The sequence below is a fragment of the Clarias gariepinus genome, chromosome 9, assembly GCF_024256425.1.
Source record: "Clarias gariepinus isolate MV-2021 ecotype Netherlands chromosome 9, CGAR_prim_01v2, whole genome shotgun sequence".
NCBI lineage: Eukaryota > Metazoa > Chordata > Actinopteri > Siluriformes > Clariidae > Clarias > Clarias gariepinus.
Window position 1 is genome coordinate 18,493,553 of NC_071108.1, and position 23,117 is coordinate 18,516,669.

At 35.8% G+C, this 23,117-nt stretch overlaps 1 protein-coding gene across 5 annotated transcripts; it reads right to left on the reverse strand.

Annotated features, from left to right (window-relative positions):
• Positions 1 to 3,455: 3,455 nt before the first annotated feature.
• LOC128530337 (centrosomal protein of 120 kDa) lies at positions 3,456 to 23,117 on the reverse strand. 5 transcript variants are annotated; one of them, XM_053504224.1, is made up of 20 exons: positions 22,966 to 23,117; positions 22,193 to 22,349; positions 21,985 to 22,099; positions 21,698 to 21,833; positions 19,096 to 19,244; positions 18,011 to 18,208; positions 17,664 to 17,888; positions 13,870 to 14,083; positions 13,569 to 13,761; positions 13,340 to 13,489; positions 12,989 to 13,174; positions 12,001 to 12,097; positions 11,757 to 11,909; positions 11,494 to 11,583; positions 11,266 to 11,358; positions 10,913 to 11,074; positions 6,853 to 6,975; positions 6,420 to 6,518; positions 4,243 to 4,388; positions 3,456 to 4,070 (listed from the first exon to the last, which is right to left on the reverse strand). In XM_053504224.1, exons 1-20 carry the CDS (start codon positions 23,012 to 23,014, stop codon positions 3,869 to 3,871), a joined length of 2,937 nt encoding a protein of 978 aa, XP_053360199.1. In that variant the 5' UTR covers positions 23,015 to 23,117; the 3' UTR covers positions 3,456 to 3,868. The 5 variants fall into 5 exon arrangements, 4 of the variants coding, with proteins under 4 accessions (XP_053360199.1, XP_053360202.1, XP_053360201.1 ...); XR_008361127.1 differs by lacking the exon at positions 3,456 to 4,070 and adding an exon at positions 6,048 to 6,118 and having other exon boundaries at positions 4,264 to 4,388; XM_053504227.1 differs by lacking the exon at positions 3,456 to 4,070 and adding an exon at positions 6,048 to 6,084 and having other exon boundaries at positions 4,264 to 4,388.

The window sequence follows — 23,117 nt, forward strand, 5'->3', positions numbered from 1 at the left end:
TTAGTGCTCCAGTTCTGGCCCCTCTGGTGCCTGGGTGAAAGGTCATGTCCCTGTGCGCCTCTGTTTCTGCGGTTCAGGCAACTGTCGTGGTGTTATGGATCTGGCCGTATGAGCATGAACTCAGCCTTGTTCACTCGCTCGGGCTCTGATTTATTAAGTCTTGCCATGCACACCTTTCAAGTAGAGTTCTTTAAGCCTCCCTCATCCAAACACGGAACCCAGTTTGTAGGATAGAAATAAAAAAAGCACCCTTTTCGCAGGGAAGGTTGTACATTTCTATTGGTCTTATTTATCACATGGAAGATTTCAAAGCATTTAATCTGTTAGACTACATCAGTACTTGAAATACAGGAAAGTGTAAAACAATTGCTTGACATTTATCATTGACAATCAGCTTTAACATGAAAATGATTGGAGACTGTTGAATAAACATTGTCTTACTTTTTGGGGCACAGTCTTGTTTAGTTTGGCTTGCACGATATTAATCACTTGCAAGTGAGATGCTATGCATCTTAATATGGTATCCCACCATTTATGTCAGTATAGCCTTCAGACAGCTTAGTTTAAAATGTTTGGATTTATATTCTCCGCCAGTTGAAGAGAAGTTTTCATGGTATTTTCACAAGTCTTATAAACAAGGCTCTTGCTGTAGAGCAAGAAAGTAATAGTTTGTTTTTGAGAACTGAGAATGACATTTTGCATAGCTGACATATGTATATTACTTACAGTTATGTTCATGGGAACATTCCTTTACACTGCATTATGGTTACATGCATAATACTGCATATTTATCTTTAACTTGACAAAGTAAATGTGAACAAACAGTGCACAGGAACCCTAGAGAGACTGATTTACTAATTCTTATTTTTAATCACAGGAAAAAGCTGATTCTCTTGCTTAGTAATCGCTACAGTTTTGAACCCCAAGTAAATTGCCCCAAAGGAGTATCAGCAATTTATAAAACAAGTAGTGAAAATTCCACCCATCAATCATAGAACTTTGCTGTGGGAACGTGGACCTGTGAAAAGCAGTATCGCCCAAAGGCTCCACAAATAATCAGATGAAAATTATTATTTTGAAAACATACATAAAGCAATGGCCTTTTACTGTGAGTGTTCCTTTTTTTGTGGAATTTCCTGCTGTTGAAAACACTAAAGACACAAAAGGACACATTTGCAGGATCAATTAGTGATAAAAAAAGAAATTTTTAAGGAACAAAAATTCTAATTGAAACTTGCACAGCATTGTAAACTTGTGGAAAAAAATGCTTAATTTCTTTGGGCAGTATTTGATCAGATTTTTCAGTACATTTCATCTTTCTCACTTCCGAGTGCCAATAAACACCAACTTGTCTTCTGAAACTCACCCGGATTTTAAATATTCTGGAACCAATTGCACAGGTGTTCAGTAAACCAGAGGCAGTGGTCTACTGAACAGGTGAAACCAATGAAAAGTTCATAATCACCCTGAAAACTTCAATGTCATGCTTTCAATTGATTGTTGATGTGCTCCAAAGACATAATTTAAGGCCATGAGTTTCTTTGCATGAAAGCTATTAAATCAGATGATGTCAACAGTTTTACCACACAGCAGGGATATGCTGATTGTACTTTCACTGTCACCATTCATACTTCATTTGCTTATAGCCGGTAAAAACAAATCGTGAAAAAAAATACTATTATGTTGATACTAGTTTATGCAAATGACAAATGTCAATCATACCAAAAGGAGTAGATGCTTAGAAAAATAAGGTAGATAGATAAACATCAAAACTGTATTTGTTCTTGTCTGGGACACAAATTTATAACGTGCTTTGCAGAGCCTGAAGAAACAATCATGAGTTGTTGTCCCCAGAAGCTGGGACAAGGAATGCATGTAAGCTGAAGAACTGAGATCAAAGCTTCGCACTATGGCTTTCTGAGGTTTAAAGCTGTTCACTGTGACAGACATTAATCCTACAGTTAAGACTCTCATGTGTAGATAGGGCTGTGTCTCTATCAGCTGTGTAAGCTGTTGCTGATGGACTGTCCTCATAAGTGCCCAATACAAGCTATACAACAGTGTGTGTTCAAACAGTTTCACACAGCAGGACTGCCATTGAGTGATGCTCTTTAGAGCCAGATAAAGCATACTACAAATTCCACTTCTGCTCATGGCTGGAATGGGCAAGTGTGTGTGTACATGTATATGTGCGAGTTAGAAACCTAACTAGAGACAATAAGTCCAATTTATTTTCCAATTACCCTGAAACTGCATGCTGCTTAAGAATGAGAACATATAATACAAGCTTTATTTGTATTCTATTGCTTACCACTTTTTCAGATTTTTCTCTGCTATTTTGCTGCCTTTATCTAAAAGCTGGAACTTATAATGTCAATCTTCAGAAAATGAGTTCGCTTTGAAAGAATGCATCATGTGTTATTTTCTTAAGGGCTTAAAGTAAATGGCAGATATATCACCACACTCAGCTTGAAACACACATTGGGCTCATTTTACACTGTATGGCCATACAACATTTTTGGACATCTAGCATCGTTTCCATATGTGCTTTTCAAGATCCCAGTGTAAATTTAGTTCACCTTCTAAAAAAAGGTATGGTATCTTGGTATAAATTAAATATAGGTATTTTTACATCAGATTCTGGAATTTTAGTGATGTAGGCATTGATGGTAGTCAGTGGAGTTCTTCCACTCTAACCCTGGCAAACCATGACCTACTGTACTTCCTTTTGTGCACAGGGGTATCATCATGCTGGTATGTTTTTGAGGCTTTTAGTTCTGACAAAAGGAAATAACAATTATACAGAAAGATATCATGGAGAACTGTGCACTTCCAACTGTGGACAAATAAAACACCAAATATAAGGGGTGATATAAGGTGGTCAGACATTTACAAACCTTTAGTTATATTCTACCTAGTGGTTCCATAATTTATTTGTTAATAAATTACCTGTTGTACATTTAAACTGTTTAGTCACACTAAATAATGTATGCTAAACAATTCAATTCCTGTTACTGTTTAAATTATAGCTTCTATAAATTTCTTTACTAGACTCTTGTTCTTCTTTCCTAAAGTTAATAATACATAAAATGCGACCTGCCATGTTACAGAGAACGCACACAAGCACAGTCCTCAGTCATGGCAAAAATAAAAAATAAATGAATAGCAGCCTTCTTTCTGTCTATTGCAAAGTTTTGGCATTGGAGAACCCTTCCAGGATTGTAAAAAAACAACAACCAAGTTTCATCATATTAACAACTACAAATGTTATTTAAATGATTAATTATTCAATTTAGAATATATTAAACATTCTCCACACAAATACCACAAAACTATCTGTGAATATCAAGCATAATAAACTGTGAACTGTGTATAACTGAATTACAGACTTTACATTTAAGGACCATTTAATCTAAAATACCAGATTAATTTTAGGCAAAAATCTATCATTAACATATAAGAAATAATTTATTAGACAGATGTACATATTTAAAAAAAAGAATTGTACAAACAACTCTGTCAAACCACACAATAAATAGAAACATACACAATGTTAACTGATTCAGAAATAAAAAAAAAAAAAAAGAAAGGAAAAAAAAGGGGCATAATGTTTTTGCAACTTATTTCTTGATAGATAGTGCCACCTGGTGAAATCCCTCATTTACCAAACCCAAAGGAATCATCAGCTTAAAAAAAAAAAAAAAAAAAAGTTGGTGTCTCTTTCTGTCTCATACACACGCATGCACACACATTGTGGATGGGGAGCCATAATAATTTCCAAATCATTAAAATGACAATGCATTATCATTTGGAATGTGGCAATTCCTATACATGCAGTTTTATAAATTAGTGTGTTCCAAATGAAAATTTACTTTGGAACTTTGTCAGACATGGCCTCCTGGATCTGTCGATTAAGTTCAGCAATGATATGGTCCTCGTGTGTGTATACACCCGTACGGAGCAGTGTGTCTCTCTCCTCTAATAGCCGACTGAGGTGCTCATCAGCAATCGAATTCAGAGACATGCTTGTTGGTTCTTTCCATGCGCTCTTCTCATCCTGCCGTATTAGCCTGAACATGATTGACAAGCCATTTAATTATAGAATATAAATGGAAATATATTATTATTATTATAAAATCTTAAAATTTGTACTCAAACTTTAGTTTAGATCAACCAAATTACAGTGTCTTAATTTCACAATATACTTTATTTTGCCTTTATTTTTTTAAGCTTAGCTTTTACCTGTTCAGCTCATTGCGGATGTCCTGGAGTTCATGTTTCTCATTTTTGACAGCTTCCTTTTCCTCAGCTGCCAGATACCGCAGCCTCATGTGCTTCAGTTCTTGCTGCTGTTTCTTCAGCTGTGTCATAGCATTTTCCTGTTCTCTCTGAAAAAAAAACAAAAAAAAACAAACACAAGACACAGAGATGCAACACATTCTATATGAATCCAAATAGAAAGAAAATAGTGAAAAATAGAAATGAATCTAATTCCAAATTCCCCTTGGGGAATAAAATCCATCTATTTAGGTTTACATTCGCAAGTTACATACCTAAGGAACTTGCAGAACTACAGCACATCCCAATTAAAATTGTGATTCAATTAAATTTGAACTTTAGAACTGTCAGGTTAAGGAAAAACTGCTGAAACTGCGGAGGTTAAAAGTGATCCTACATTACCATTAAAAAACCACACATCAATATTCTGAACCAACTGTTGACAAAAGAAATGCTTTCTGAAAATTTAATGAGCTGTTCCATTATAGCTGGCTTAATGACTTGGCTTAATTTTATCATTGAACAGATATGTTTATGCATAATCTAATTTAATTTTGTCTTTTCGTGGAGCATTTGAGGCCAATAATACATTTGTAAGAACCTAAATTGTAAGAAAAACAAACCCAAAAAGACATGGCTATAGCATTTAAAGCCAAGCAAATGGTGAAGAAAAACGCTGAAACAATTATCCTGCAGATTTTCTTTAGGTCCCTAGGGCTGAAGTGTTTCCTTTGCTACCTGTGGTTGATGGCTAAACTAAATATTTCCAGAGGCCTAAACTGACAATAAAAAGGTGCATGGCAAAAGGATGGCCTAACTAACTATTATAGGACCTTGACAAATTGTGTACACAAACATATTTTGGGTTGCCTTGACCTGGGGGTTGACAAAGGAGTAAAAAGCAACAGAGTGACCAATGAATGACCTGTGGCTTTCCTCCAGAGAGGGTCAGACGAAGGACTCATGTAAGTGCAGAAGGCTTCCAGACTACAGCTCAATTGCAGTTTTCTGCTGAACACTGAGCTGACAAGAACAGGACAAGCACCTGGGGGATTTCATGGCTTAAGTTTTCCCAGCTCTTCAAATTGACAAAATAAATGCTAAAGCAAGTTTTAAATAGGCAGGGCCTGTAGTGTTAGCAGCTAAAGCCAGAAGATATTCCCTGAGTGGGTGAGAAATATGCATTTGGACTAACGATAATAGGGCTATTTTATAAGTATTAAGGATTTTTAATGAAATCTGTCATGTGTTCACTACGCCCTCCAAATAATACTTTTACAACTAATAATGCTGTTTTAATATAATTTTATACATTTCGAATATGCAACAGTCAATGACTTTCATAAATTATATGTGAACACTGAGAATAATCTACCCCAGGTGTAAATATTAGCATCACATCTTCATATATTGATCTTTCAACGACTGAACTCAATGTTCAATTGGTTACTGTGCAGGCTAATGCTTAGAATAATATAATTCTGATTTATAGCTCTCTTTCATATCATGTTCTAGACCCCTTGGTGCATCATAAATCAACCAATGTTTTCCTAACATATATCTGGCACTTAAAGAGACGAAAGAAAAAGAGGCAGGGGGGAAAAGACAACTCAGACTTTCCAGCTGGACTCTGTCTTTAACAGTTATTAGTAAGGCCTGATAAGCTCTTTGCGTCTGCTCTGTTTACATTGGTATTAGTCTTTACAGGGTTCACTTAAGAAGGAGTTCAATGTTTCAAAGCAAACACCACAAGCTAGAGGCAGCCTTACCGTTTCTCAGTGCACCATGCAGGAGTTTTCTTCAACCCTGGAAAATTAATTTACTTCATGCAGGAAATGCACTAAGAAAAAGCACATTAGTCTTGAGCTGACTTTTCCTATCACGCACAGCTACTCAAGTGAGATACAACATACCTCACTTTCGTTTGCTTTTGATCTATAGCTATGATGAAGGACATACAGTATATACAATACAGTGTTTCCAAATTGTGTGTATGTTACAATAATCAGTCTATCATGAGGATATTTTAAATATAAGATGGAAAGTATGTGGGTAGAACCATAAAATCTTTAAAAAAAAAAAAAAAAAAAAGTTAAACCCTACTTAAAAACTGAGAAACACATGGGGTTTAGAGCACTTACCTGTTTAAATCTTGCCAGTTCTTTTAGAGCACGCCCCCATTGCTGCTTGTAATGCAGTTTAGATTTTGTTGTTGATTCTAGTTTCCGCTCCAATTCCGCCTTTCGTTTCACAAAAGCATCAACAATTTTAGAAAGTTTCTTGAAGCAATACCAAAATGTTACTTAAAAAAAAAAAAAAAAAAAAAAACTTTACATGACATGATTTACATCATTTGTCTGAGGCAGCCAGATACAAAAAACTGCCTATATAAATGTCTATAACAAGTCATAAATGCACAGAAAATATTTTCTCTATAAAAGGTTCCCATGCCAATGTGTTTTCAGTCTAAGACAGAATTATTTTGTACATTCACAATAATGAAAAAAAAAAAACATCTTCAAATGGTTTAAAAAGCGAATGCTACTTAATATTTCAGTTTTATCATTTACTAACCTTCTCTAATCGAATCAAATTAATCTCAGACTGCAAATGGATTTCAGGCCGAGTCTTCTGCTCGTCACGATAATGCTGAAATTCTTTTTCTAGGAGTTTGTACTTCTTTTCAGCATCTATTACCTTTTGATAGAAGCGCGCGCACACACACACACACACACACACACACACACACACACACACACACACACACACAGCATGATCAAATGCAAAAAAGATGAATTAATTGTTTAAGGTTATATAACATATTTGCATCGAATACATGTATACATGTTACTCACTATATCTGAATGTCAGAATTTGTAGACCGTTTACCACATTGAAAATGTTGATTTTGTCTTATTTGAAAAATGGCATAAATTTTACTATTGAAAATACAGAGCCTCAAGCATGTCTACTCAGGTGAAAAATGAGTTAATCAATGAATCATAACACTGGCACTAAATATTGCTCAGCTATTGAACACTACTGTTACCTATTGACAGTAAAAAACAGAAGTCAGTAGTTAGAATTTTGTGCATGTTTAATTCTTTGGATGCTTTAAAATTTTTCACTGAACATTTATAAATGTGCATATCACATCCACTACATTTACTTACAGCTTAACACTTCTTATATAACAAAAAAAAACTACCATCAATTAATTAGGTATTGCTCCCAGGGTTAGGCAGCATCCAATGTAACTAAATCCCAATGAGCTTTCCCCATTCCAGGCTTCCCTTTCTGATATAAACCAGACACCAAAAAAGCCTAACACACACACACGTATGGTCTGAGACAAGACGAGTGTCCAGAAAAACAGGCCAGGAGAATTCTAGCATGATAAACTAGTTAGTGTGTGCTGACACAGGACAAATGTATGTTTACACATTCCTGACACGGGAGGGAAGACAAGATATAGAGTCATGTGGCAACCTCAGCCGAGGATCTCTCATCACAAAGGCCCTTCTCCGTTTCGCATGTCAGAAACCTACTTTGGTTGATTTGTTAGATCCAGGGCCAGTCCAGATGTTTTGGGGAAAGAAATGAGACAGCAGACTGAACTATTTCAGTAGGTGGGCTGTCTGTGCAAAGCATGACGCGAGTCTGGTTAAGACGTGAAGCATTTTTCTGTTAAAAAAAACCCTGAGAAATATGGTCAAAAGAGGAAAATGAAAGAAAACAGAAACACTGTCTGGCGCAAGTTAAATTTGGAGGTTTTAAAAAGAACTTTGCAAGTTGGTCAGATGATTAATTAGATGAATGATAAAGTGTGCTCAAGTAAATACTGCATCTAACATTCAGCGATATTAAAATAGAAAGGTTTGCCTAATGCTGCTAGGAGTTAGCCTGCCAGTAAAGCAATTTCTTCACTCATTTCTGCCGAAATAGTTCCTTTATTTCTGTTCTGCTGAATATTTTCACATGCATTATGTTGTGGTGTACTTCATAACATTCAAAAGAAAAACTAGGGTGTGAAAATAGATGAAAAATGTAATTAGGATATTAATTTGTAGATGTTTGGTTATTATAATGATTACTTGTAAACTGACAGACAGTTTACAAATATGTGTTTTCTCCTGGATTTGCTAGTAATAAAGTTAACTTATTTAGTGCTTTTGTTGCAAATGAAACGATGTTATGGCATATGATGTATCTTGTTTAGAGGTTAGATTCAGCCTTGTATTACAAGCTAGATAGTAAAACACAACACAGACTCTTTAGAGGCAATATAGACTGAAGCAATTAATTAGTGTTGGTTAACATGGCATAATGTAAGCAGATATGGGTTTTGACACTGACATCTCGTAAGTAATGTTCCCTTTGCCATTCAGAAGTGGGCAAGACCAGGAAGCGCAGACATCATGATGTTAGATACAAAATGTCTTTATGTAATCTAATAAAGACTGAGTAATATTGTGATATAAAGGGTAAACCATGCAAATATAAAAACATATAATACGTATATAAAAAAAAGAAAATTTTAATGAGGAAAGTCCATCTTACTGGCCATTGTTTCAGGACCAAACACTACATAAAGTCCTAACAGCAAGTGCTGTGAGCCTGATAAAATGACAATCACAAAACATGTTTTTATTTATTTATTTTATTTTTTTGGTACATTTAGACACTACAAAAATAAAGGAGAAAATCTTCCATTAAGGTGAGAATGACAGAAGTTTCGTTATCCTCTGTATACAGATTCATGAGTAATCAGGACAGTAACACATTATTCTTTACCCCAAGAAGCTTTTGGGTTGAGTAGTAAAATATATTTTGGGTCATTATGCATCTGTACTGTGAAGCACTGTCTTTTCACTTTCGAAGCATTTGACTGAATCTGAACAGAAAGTATAGCTCTATACACTTCATTCTGCTACTTCTATCAGAAGTCACATCACTAAACAGTGAGGCATGCAGTACATGCCCATGCCATAACACTGCTGCCAGCAGTTATGTTATGTGGTACACTTTGGAACACAATTCCTTTATTCAGGTTTCATCTGTCCAACCTAAACATATTGTTCCAGACCTGGACAGGCATGTCTGATGTTTACTCTAATCAGTCCTGTCTATTATTGAGTATTACAAGTGGTAGATGTTTAGAAACCCTCTGTATTTACATCCATAAAGGTTGCTTGATTGGAAACTTTAACAATGAAATACCTACCTCCTTCTAAGTATTCTTTACTTGGATTGATGAAGGGAAGGTCCATATGGCTTTCTTTGTATGTTCAGCTTAGATTGTCTACAAGCCTATTTTTATGGGAAATCATACTCATGAATTGATCATTTTTAAAGGTCTGTTTAAGCTAGTCAGTTGAGCAATGGCGCAACTGAAGACTATCGTTAGGCTGAAAAACAAACAAACAAGAGAACATATAGTTGTAAAACAACAATGATCTGGCACCTGCGCTCTCCACCCAGGCACACCATAAAGACCGTGGGCACATGCATTTAAAGGGGAAATCCCGAGAGAAGCCATATTATCCGGGACATGAAGGCTTTAATATGAATTACATATTTTTTGTAATATCAGGTGAAAGTAAGTAACAAAATATTAGAGATTTCTCAAAGTAAACACTTTCTGCTGCCAATTCGTGGCGCTATGACTGAGATTGACAGTATTCATATCCATGTGATAGGATTTATTCTGTTAAAATGAAGCTGCGGTTTGATTTACATCACTCAATGTACACGACCAGGCCCCAGCCACTCTGGTGTCTAATTTTTGAGCTTGTTAAGCCTCCCAAAAGCTCTGATTAATCAAAAACAAAATGAAATATAGTTGCAAGCAACAATGAATGGGCCCAAGCAACCAGTGCCATCGCCACCCCAGGTGCACCACACAATGAGCAGGTTAGGACCTCCAAAAAGCCATCACCACTCTGGTGCACTGTTTACTTGGGTTATCTTTGTATAATGTTAAAAATAGTTTGATCTCAATCATTTAAGCCCCAGATGTGTGTGTGTGTTTGTGTGTGACAGAGACATGTGAGTGTTAGTGTGTGTGTGTGAGACAAGTGAATGTGTTTGTTTGTGTATGTGTGGTGTGCAAGTCTGTGTTAACATTTGTGAGGTGTGTGTTACTATGTGTGTGATGTGCGTGTATGTGAGACATGCAACTTGTTTGTATGTGTCTGATGTTTGATTGTGTCTGTGCGTGCATGTGTGTGATCTATAAGTGTGTTTGTGCGTGTGTGAGAGAGACGCGAATGCATGAGTGTTAACATTTGTGATGTGCGAGTGTGTAAAATAAAAAAAAATAATTATGTTAAGACATCCAAAAAGCAGAGGACGCTGAAAAAAAAAGAAAAGCATCACACTATGATGTCACTGAACATGTCACTGCAAGTTTAAGGCATCGTTTCAGCTGACCCGTTTACTTAACTACAGCCATATCATACAGCCTTCTTGGGGTCAAACCATGATTGAGCAGTCCTTTTCTGAAATCAGACTGCAGGAGAAGGCGGAGGAGTGATCTTACACCCCATTGACCTTGAGGTCGACAACTTCTCCTGCGCTACTTGCTCTACTAAAGCAGAAATGGAACTTGGTACACTACATCTGTCACGCCTACCTGCTGTTGACGCCTTGCAAGGTCCTCCTCAAGCTGTCTGACCTTTGATCTCTCCAGCTCCACCTGGTGAGCACAGTCTTCACGTAAGCGCCTGGTGGTGTCCTGCAGCTCCCGCATGCTGAACTCATGCTCCACACGCATTTCCTTCTGCAGCCTCTGTGTCTAATAAAACACATGTCTAAGCAATACAGTATCTTTAAATCTCTGTATACCACTGCAAAGAAATCTAAATTTAAATTGGTTGGCTATTTAAAAAAAAAAATCACTTATAAACAAACTATGTATCTACTTCATTACTTGTCTTACTTTTACCCTATCCTAGTAATAATTTGCACAAATTGTAATACACCAACCTCCATCTCTGCATGAGCGAGAGTCTTTTCTCTTTTTTCTATGTCAGCTAGAGCCTTCTGGAGCTGTTCTTCCATAAGATTATACTCCATCTCCTTAATTATAAATAAATAAATGATTTAATAAAATAAAAAAGTTGGCCCATCACCTTCCATTAAACAGTCAATGCTCTTACAACTTGGACATTGTCATTAAAAAAATACAAATCAATTGCAGTAATATCAGAATACCTTCTTTTTAAGGAGTGCCCCTCGTTCCCGATCTCTCTTCCTCCACTCCTCTGCTAGGGCTTGCATGTGGCTCAGTTCTTTCTGCTTCAACTACAGATACCAGAACCACAGCACTCTCCAACTTAATTAAAATGTTATAATGCAATAATTTACTCGCAAAATAATCACGCAGTGTGGTTATTTGATTAGAGCATGAAGGTTTTTTTTATGAAAAGGTTTAAATTTGGCAGTTTTAAAATGCATTCTTAATAAAAAGTGGTAACCTGGTTTTCAAATAGATCTTCTTGCATCTCCTTCCACATCTCAAGCTCTAGTGCTGCCCTATACTCCAAAGTCTCCCGAGGCTTAGTCTCTACCTCTCTTTCACTGCATGGCCTAGCCCGAGCTGCTGGCTTGTGGTATACCTGATTAGCACCCTGTCAAATAAAACATGACCCAGGAATAACTATTTCCTGAAAAGCAAAATGAAATCATACATTTTAGTCATAAAAACGTATATAGTTTTACCTGGGAAGACTCAGAAAAGAGGACATCCTGGGCTTTCACTAGACCCATATCCTCCAGAACTGTCACATAACTAAGTTCAGCCACCTTCTCGTTTGCTCTATATAAAACAGAATAAAGAATGAAATCAGATAGGTGGAACATATTGAGAAATGTGCATTTCTTATATTAGAAAATGTTTCGATGTTCCCTTCAAAAGATACTGGTGTCAGAACCAAACAAGTTCTGATTGCAGAGGACTTCCCCAGTTGAGGTGAAAAGAACATTGTTGTACATGTATGTGACTTTTTCCATTGAAGCATAAACAGTAATAATTAAATCACATCAAATCAGACATTTAAATTTAAACTGTCATAAGTGGCATTTAAAAAAATATATATATACATGCTATGTTCCAATTTAATCCAGGTCTCTGATCTTTAACCAAATACTTAGTCATTTTGTTATCAGGGTTTAAGAGTTTCATTAAACAACCTTAGCAACAATCATTTTTCATTAGTTACCTTAGTTTGCATATCGTTAGGCATTTAGACTCCATATATATATTATGTGCTAAAAATCTTTATACCATTGCAATTACATAACAATTACTTCAAGCATGGCTCCATCATCAACTAAAGCTGGAACCTAATTGATAATAAACTCATACAGAACACAATATTATGTGAGAATAATAGAATGAAATTAGAACCGATTGTCAATTTGCTGATTCATAAAATTGATTTACCTTAAAAATGTTTAATTAAATAATATATTAGCACACCCGGTTTTGAGAATTATGGATTTACACAATTTGTTTCAATCAGGGCACAAATGTGCCCATTATCAGCATCTTGCTGAAAGTGAAAGGACTTTAAATATTACCAAAGTGCTGCATGCCTGCCATCTAGAGGTATATTTAAGATAATGCAAATAAACTGCATTCAATTAAAAAGCCTTTTTTTTCCCTGACAAAAACTATATATGGCAAAAACCTGAATACTATACAAACCGTGATGTTTTGACAACAGCTAGTCTCCCAGAGTAAGTCTGTCTCCGGTGCTGCTCGCCTGACTGGTGGCTAAGAAAGTGGGTCTTCTCAGAAGAGAGGAGGTGGGAAAGCTGAATGCTGGCTGTGCCTAGTAGGACATCACTGGCAGTAGGGTCTCGATGCCACATTTCAACCACCAGTGGAACCCTGAAAAAAAACAAGCAAACAAACAATTATAAGGTTCACTGTATCAGTGAAAAGCATGCTATCTGGCATTACATTAATGTCAACCATTTTTTTGCTTCCTATTCAGGATTATGAGCGTAATAAAATATGTAGTGTTTTTAAAAACAGATGTAGATGTGAAGTCACCTTGAGAATGTATCCTGTAACTGATTGGGAAGTGCAGCAAAATCAAATGCACAGTAGGACTGAGGCAGGAAAACCTCTGTATTCCTCTTAATCGTCACTGCAGGATTTGTCATTATTGGGGCTGCACTCCCAAAGAACTGGTAGGCATACCTAGGTTTACAAGAGACAGAAATTTTATTATCAATTCAACTACCCATAAGCTTCAACAGGATGTATTAAGAGATACTACCTTAGTGTGCAGTTCACGGGGAAGCTCACATTAAGGTCTCTGATGCTGCACAGATCTATGGAAAAGCAGTAATGATGTGCTGAGGCTGGAATGGAAATCTTTGGAGCAGACACACTAATGGAAGATCCTGGAACTTCTGGTTCTCTCTCTGGTAGCACATTTTCAGACACAGCAAAAAAAGGCATAGGCAATTCTGAAAAAGCAAAAACATCAAGCAGTGATGTTAAAGTCTGTCAGTACTGTAAAACGCTCTAATCTGTAAGCAGGATTTCACTTAACTGTCAAATCTGCCCAGTCTCACCTGATTGTTTTGGGTCAGCTTTCTTTGCATCATCAGGGAGGCTCTCAGCCTCACTCTCTGAATGCTGATGTTCAGGTGATGGAGAATTCTGGGACGGAACAGGAGATGGACTAAACTGTCTTGGCTCAGACAGAGTTGGCTCTGGAAAGAAATGCACTCCTGGGCTTTTTTTAACAGGAGTCCTAAGCCCATCTTCACCCTTAATAGGCAGCGCCTTATCAAAACACATTGTTATAAATTAACAGCATATAAGTGTATATAGATTTTTTTTAAAACTGTTTTTGTAGCGTAATAAGATTAAACAAAAATTAATCATGTCCGATCATTTTTCCATATCTACAGTGGTACATAGTTTACTCAGTGAACACATCATTCATGCAGTTATTTTATCAGCAAATCATCTGGCAGCAATACAATGCATGAAATCATGCAGAAACAGACCAGAAGCTTTAGATAATGTTTACATCAACCATTTAAATAAGGAAATACAATCTCAGTGGTTTTGATCTTGGTATGATTGTTGGTGCCTGATTGGGATTTTCATGCACAACAGTCTCTAGAGTTTGGCCAAAATGGCACAATAAAGTCAAAACTAAGTGTTCAGCTGACAGAAAGGTAACTCAGATAACCATTGTATACAATTCTGGTGATAAAAAAAAAACAACTTAGAATGTAGAAAATGTAAAAACTTGGGGGACAGGCTACAACAACAGAGGAACAAAAAGGTGAGGCACTAGTGGCACAGGCTCATGAAAACTAGACAATTCAACACTGGAAAAAGCATACGCTGGGCCAATAAATCTCAATTTCAGGTGACGCTTATAGATTGTCCGTGAGAATTTTGTGTCAACAGCATGACTATGGACCCAACCTGTCTGTCAACAACCTAGGCTGGTGGGGGTAGTGTAATAGTGCGCGAAATGTTTTCTTGACGCACTTTGGGCCTGTAAATATTAGTCATTGCTTTGATGCCACTGTCAATTTATCTGGGAATTTCCACATCAACTTCTGCTTCTCGAAAAAAGCCATTAGCCATCTACAGGGGACACGGGGATCAACTCTGGAATCACTTTTTAATTGTGTTTGACAGCTTAGCAGGTTATACAACAATCCTTCAAAGTTGATTCAACTAGAGTGGTTGATAACCTTAAATGAAAAAACACAAAGAAAGCGGTACACCACTACTTCTAATAAAATAATAGTAAAATAAAATGTGAACAAATGCAACAACAAAATAATTTAAATAAGCTTAACATATACTATTTCATGAACTGTTTAAACAAACATATAATGCACATGTAAAAAAAATTTGTGAATGCATGGAAACCACACTTAAACAACAATCATAGCATAACCTAAGTTACTGTTTCTCTCTTGTATTAAATACTATAAAAATAACTCAGATCCAAGTGATAATCAATACTGCTCTTTACTTATACGAAGGACTATCATACCATCAGTGTCCCTGAGATGACCAGTAACCGATGCGCTTCCGCATCTCACCTGTTAATGAATGCAGTATTTTCCCATTTTCTAATAGCTCCTTCCAGCATGATAATGCATTGTGTCACCAAGCAAAATTCATTTCAAACTGTTGTTATGAATAGGACAATGGCCCTCCCAGTCACTAGATCTAAATCTAATGGAGTTGATTCCAACAGGGTTGAACAGGAGATTTTTCAGGATTTTCTTGACATTTTGGTTTGTATCCGACTGCCGCGCCACAGCCCTCAAATAGTTTATAAAGCATTTATTTGATATTATTGTCAAAAGACCATTAAACAATTAGTGCATTAGATGTACAATCAAAATCCATTAGCTGGTAAACTAAATTAACATTCCAAAGAATAGGATGACCATCAAACACTAAAGTAAAACAGGAAGAAAATCAGGGAGGCTGTTAAGAGGCTTACAGCAACATCAAAAAAGCTAAATATCTGGCAAGTCCTGTTCATTCCCAAATGTGACAAATCGCTTTTAAACTTCACAATAAAAAAAATAATACAACCAAGCCCACCTATAATCATACTTGTTATAGTCAGATGAGACCAAGGTCTTAAATATTTTGCACAAAAACTAAAAGCCTCTGAAAGTAAAGGTAATGATCCAAAGCCCTAATCCAAGTCAACAAAGCAATGATTCAGAAGATGGGTACACATTTTGGAACAGCCCAAACTAAATCCAAAATCTGTAAAATGATATGAAGAGGTCTATGAACCGAGATTCCCCTCACAATTTAAAAGCTCTAGAGCATGTTTATAAGGAAGAGTTAAATAAAGTTGCGCTACATACATTATAACAGTGTATATCCTTTTTTATGATTACTGTAGATACTGTATTGCAGTTTATACTGGTCAGTTTAGGTCAACTAATATGATTGTTCGAAAGCCTATATTTCTTGCAACTAGGAGAACTACTTACTGTGCGCATATATGTTGACCAAGTAAAATTCACAATCGGATTTTGTAAAGCCGCTATGCAACAATGACCATTGTGAAAAGTGTTATACAAACAAAAATATAATTGAATTAAAAAAACAAAAAAAAACAAAAAAAAAACAATGTTACATTAACATCATCTGCAGACACAACAAATTATATTATTTAGGTATAGGGCTGTAGCTATTGAATATTTTAGTGATCGAGTATTCTACCAAAAATTTAATCGATTAATCAAATAAATATAAATAAAATAAATAAAATATATAAGAGAAACAAAGATTAATTGGTTTTCTTTTTAAAAAAAATGTAATTTAATTTTTTAAATGCATACAGCATTTCATCAAAAATAAACATTGTCATTATTCACAATACAATGAATAGCTTAAGGTTGACCGAGATGAATTAAGTGCATTACAGTGCAATATATTCTTATTTTAAAGCCTGTTCTCAGATGCAAAAACTAAAAAAAGGTATTTCAAATGACAAAGTATCAAAACAAAACTAAAACACACTGTTATGCACTAAAATGCCTCCCTGCAATAGATTTATCAAATCAATACACAGCTAACTGTTTGCGTATCCTGCTTTGTGGGTGACGTAAGCGCTTTTTCGTCTATGTTTAGTGGCGGCTTGCATCCGGAAGCGTGCTGTGTCATACCAAACTAATAACTGCGCAAAAACATAACGTAAGGTTCTAAAATTAATTAAAAGAAGCTTTGAGGCAGAAGATGTTGCCTCGATGAATTTTTGTAATCAAATTACTCAAGGAATCGTTTCAGCCCTATTTAGGTATACAAATATATGGAATAAGGACCATCTTTACTGGAAACACATTTAAAGGGAATATGCAAATAAATGTGAGCTAGCATACCTGCTATATAAAGAGTATAGCTTAATTGGGATCTATTTCTGCTAGCAGAGCAAAAATAAACATAACATTAGGCCTTATTGTGTGTTAAAGGTAACTTTATCTATATCAATATCTTGTTTAATTAATTGCTGTATAAAAGCACCATCACATACAAACTTACGCAGCTATGCTGAATATTAGCAATGATGGCTGTGGCGACCCCTTGTCGTGAGCAGCCAAAAGACTATAAATAACTGAATATCAGCAATAACTGTCAAATTACAGTCATGCCGATATTCAGTATAACTGCATTTGTGATATTTCTTTATTTTAGCATTTGAATGTAAATCACCTGAATAACTTATCAATTGTATTATGTTGTTGCATCCCTGTGTAATGTTAGTAAAATCTAAATGTTACTAATGGAAAGTTATTAAGGCAACTTTTTGCAAATTGCACTGAAACACTGACACTGAAACAACCACTGTAGGTCATTTATGTACCTCAGCATTGGCTTCTTCTTTTCTCAAGCCTACGGACACCCCAACTGTTGGCTGTAAATCCACTGGGATAGACTGACTGTTCCGTTGTATACGACTTGGTGGATTCAAGACAAAAGCCCCCTCTACAGAGGCCGCCTGTTTGACCAGATCCACACTATTCTTCATGAGCGAAGCAAGAGAGACCTCTGTGCTGCCTAACGACTGGTTTCCACAGCAAAGATGAATCTATACATGAATAAAGATCAGGGTTTATATGCAAAAGCACAAATAACTGACGTGTAGAAATACACAACACCTTGCAAACATTACTACAGAATTCATTTCGAAAAAAAGTTTGTGTATACTACCTGAAGGTTTGGGTGCTTGCTGAAAAAAGTTCTTAATACTTTCTCATTGCTGCGAATACGAACTGAGGCTCGTTCAGGCTCAAAGTTTGGATTGATGAGGTTTTGGAAGGGTTCGCTGGTGACATCATTGCCCAACAGAGTGTAGAAGAAGAAAAACTCTGAACCTTCACTGACTAACTTCATTGAACCTGAAATTAACTAAAGCATAAAAAGGGGACAGTTTTTTATTCTCTTTTCTTGTCCATGAACACAAACACAAATGTTAACAGATAAAACCCTCACATGCCACATAAACTGTTCACCAGACTGTACAGTACAAGAGATGTGCAACACTGCAATAGAGCTACATCACTAGAATACATAGAATTATAGAAGCACATCACTAAAGGGTTAAGCATCCTACCCCAGATAATTACCGATGCCTTTATGGTAAATTTGGTTTACTAGAGGTGGTTTAGAAAAGCAGTTAAAATGGTATTCTAATGCAATTCAAAGATGTTCTCTGTTCTGTCATAATACAAAACATTACCACAACAGTTTCAAATAATCCTCAGATCAGTACCCATCTGCAGGTTTAGTTACTACATTGCTGTTGTGTTGAAATTAAAAACTTTTTCTGAAGAAGGTCTCTAATTGACCAAATACAAAATCCTTTTACAGTTCATAATTACAGTATGCATCAAAACTGTGTTAATTGGTTCAGTCTTACTAAATCTCTCTCTAAATTGTTCTGGCACCTTTTTTTCAAATTCAGTCCCCATTCACTACCACTTTTATATGAGCAGAAATAATACTCAACTATGAATACTGTTCTGTTCATTGAGAGACACGTTTCCAACAACAACTGCACAACACAACCGCCTTTTCACTACTGGAAACATATTTGGCTGGAGTTATGCCACATCAACAAATGAGTTTCAGTACTGTACAGTATATTTTGGCACATACAGTCCTTAACTGTTTTGCTAAAACTAAAGCACATAATCAGTAACCAACTAAAGATAAAACTAATTCAGCTCAGTTTTGGTTCCAAAATAAACTCTATGTACTATGATCTACCTCTAATCTTGTACATTTAGTTTTACCTGTTCCAGTCTGGTTGCAAAGGCTACAGTTACAGACAGAACAAACAGGTCTTTGCAAACATCTGCTGGTCCAATTTGGTGATATCCTTCTTCTTCGTTTAGAATCACCTCTAGTTTAATTGATTCAGGCTTTGTGGTTACAGGTGACTCTGCAGGACATATATTAATGGTTACAGATGTAGCATTTGTAAAATAATGCACATAAAGATGAGAAATACTGGGTTAAAAACAACATGTAGAGTAAGATGGGCAGAACCAAAATGTCTTAAGTGGAAATTACCATAATTATACCTTAATATGCGTCTTGTTGGCACAGTTAGAGCACATGAAGCTCATAAAATGTTATTTTTCCCACACATTTATACAGTCATTATTAGGTATGAGTGGCTGTTGGTACTTAAACAGTGGCTGTAGTAAACTTTAAAAAATCCATGCCAAATTTTGTACTGAAATTGCAATACTGCAATAAGACTGAATAATTGCACTAACATTAATAATCACGTTATCAAAACAATGATCAGTTTGGTCAGTATTGTCATTAATTGATTTAATCGGTAGGTTGTGAGGACATTGTCGATGATGCCAATCATTTTTTTCTCTTTGCGAGAAAGCGCGTCTTTATAATCTTTATAATCTTTATAATCTTTTCAAAATAAAAATATAAATATAAAATATAATCTTTATAATTTTTATAATCTTTTCAAAATAAAAAGAGCTTGAAAGAAGAAAAAAAAAAAAAAAAAAAAAAAACACTTTCAATATCAATGTAAAAATCTTATCACATGAAAATTGCTCTTCTCATGAATCCACATGAACGCTTCAGGATTTTTTTTAAATAATAGTAATCATTATGCTTTTTAGCTCTTCGTGTCCAGCACTGAATAATTATTTGACCACGAATGTCTGGAATGTGGTTGCAATTTTTAAGTGAAATAAAGTTTTTCACATCAGTGTGTGCTTTCACACTACAAAAGGCAGCATTTATTTAGCAAGTATATATATTTGTTCTATGTTGTTGATTTTATATTGCATAAGTTGCCACTTTTTGTGATCTGAGTATATGATGACTGAAATAAAGCTGCTCTCAACTTTTGCAAAGCAGACGAAATGGAAAAATCAATAACAGTACCCCAGGAAACAAACAAAACACACATACATTATATGAATTCTTATATGAAGTGTATAGATATATACTTACTGCTAAGATTCAACCAAATTGATTGGACGGCATTTTACAGTACAGATGGACAATGATTCAAAACACACTGCAAAAGCAACCCAGGCCTTTTTTAAAACAAAGAAGTAGAATATTCTGCAATGGCCGAGTCACTCACCAGATCTCAACCCAATCGAGCATGCATTTCAATTGCTCACTTGCAACAACTAAAGACAGCTGCAGTAAAGGCCTGGCAAAGCATCACAAAGGAGGAAACCTAGCGTTTGGTGATGTCCATGGGTTCCAGACTTCAAGCAGTCATTGCCTCCAAAGGATTCTCAACCAAATACTGAAAAGTAACATTTTACTTAGGGTTATGTTTATTTGTCCAATTACTTTAGAGCTTCTGAAATGAGGAGTGTTTGTATAAAAATTGCTACAATTCCTACATGTTAAATTGTATATTTTTGTTCAACCCCTTGAATTAAACCTTAAAATCTGCAAAATCATGATGGTTGCGTCACTGTTGAAATGTTTTGGGCCTAACTGTGTGTGTGTGTGTGTGTGTGTGTGTATATATATATATATATATATATATATACACACACACCAACACACACACACATATATATACATACACTTGTTAAATAACAACTGCCTTTTTCAAAGTAAAAGTGCGCACTAATGTAAGCAGCTTTATTTTAATCATAATATACTTAGGTCACAAACCAAAAAAAAAAAGGAAGAAATACAGATGCAAGCAATGATGACCGGCCCAAGCACCGTGTGCCATCGCAACCCACACAACCTGTGTGTTATTTGAGCGTGTTAAGACCTACAAAAAGCCATCGCCACCCGAGTGCACCGCACAACAAAAAAAAAACTCATACTATGATGTCACTAAACATAATGTATAAAATCACTAAATAATAAATGTCTACCGTGTTTCATGTGCATATGTGCAAGTGTGTATGAGCTATGTAGCAAAATCTCGTGGCTACAGCCCATGCGACTCTCTGGCCTCCTAATGGCAGCAGGTCAGGCCAACCTGTCTGCCAATTTTCATGAGTTTTTGAGCATGTTAAGACCCCCCAAAAGCCCAAAAGTTTGCTGCAGTGTGAATTTAGTTGTTTTGCTATAGGCACACACAAAAAACTTTTATGAACTTGGTTCTGTGTTTAAAACAATCTGTCAGGTTTGTTTATTCTCCATTTTCCTGCTAGAGTTCAAAATTGTGTTTTCTTGTACTTTGACACAAGTAAACAAGTCACATACAAATCTAACATATTTAAACCAGCCACATTATGAAAGTTTGTTCAGTAACATATTGCAAAGTCTGTAACATAGTACGTTTAAAACAGTTTAACAGCATACTTACGTATTATAATAAACTGTTTTTGGAAAAATTCTGGTCTTTTAAGAAAAGAGGGAACTATAAAAACATACCTGGTCTTGGTGGAGCTTTCTTTGCCTTAAATTGATCAGGTTCCTGTTTGGTGTCATTTTCCAGGACCAGGCTCAACAACAGTGATGGCTTCAGTTTAGTGTACTTACTACTCAGCAAGGAATACCACTTAGGAGGCTACAAATACAACAATTTGGAGAGAGAAAAAAAACAGGCAAGCAAAGATTTTTTTGTATTTAGTGTATTTTGTATTTAGTGCATATAAAAGTACTGAAAGTTACATTAGTTTATGAGCAAATATATGAAAATGACTACCTGTCAAACATACCTGCTTAACTTCCTGGACTGATCTGAGATCCAAGACAATATAGCCAACACATTCTCTTGAAGAGTTATTTGAATCAATTGCAAAGCACTGCAACTTGATGGGTGTCCGCTGCAGTCTGCAAGAAATCAAAGAATGCATCAAACAGACAGAACAAGACAGTAAGATTCTAGACAACATTATGATTTTGATGATTTTATAGAGAACCAACCTATGCTGATGAAGCGTTCGGCGATCAAGCTCCCATGCCAGTTCTGTACAAAACTGTGGCTGTTCCTTATGCTCCACAGGGTCTGTCTCTAGCTGTTCCCCATCAAACTTTGCTTGTACAACTAAGGTTTGTTGCTGTCTCTTGGGAAACTGACGACCTGTTTGAACAGATGTGTTTAATGCTTTATCATCTACTACTACGTACAGATCATAGCAATAAATAAACTATATCCTGCTTTAGAAAAATAGATTTGAATGACAAACAATATATGTCATGTATTCGGTACAATACATTAATACTAAGAAAGTGTTAAATGTTATAGATGCTGATTCTGATTGTTATAAGTCGTTATAAATTTACAATGAGACCATTTAAAAAACAAAGCATCATAGTTACTCATGGTTACAATATATTATCTAATGTTATTTAACGAAAAAGCTGTGCGAACATAACTAAGAAACCAGTTGTTAGTTAAACAATGAGCTCTGTGGTGCAGTCAGTCGGTTTGTTCACAGGTTGGCTTGGATACAAACGTCGTTTAAACTGTCATTTGACTGCATATTTTAGTTTGGGAAACTAAACAGACACGGCAAGCGCATGTTTTAAAAAATACGAAAACGAAATACATTATACTTCCGAGCCAAAGGCATTACTGGACAGCATGTTTGCAGAAGTTTAAATGTTTTTGTCCTTAGCAACAGCGGGCTAATTCTAACGCAAGCTAACCAAGCTACAGGCGCACACAAAAGGCAATGGATGACAGTTAGACAAACCTCCAAGAATAGAAACGACAATGAGGAGTTGGTCTGATTTTGAGGCCATGATATGTTAGATCCACGAACAATTTTAATTTGTTGGAATTCGCAAAGTTCCGAAGACGCTCATATTGTCAACTCAGAAACAACGCTTCCGCCCGCTACTGATT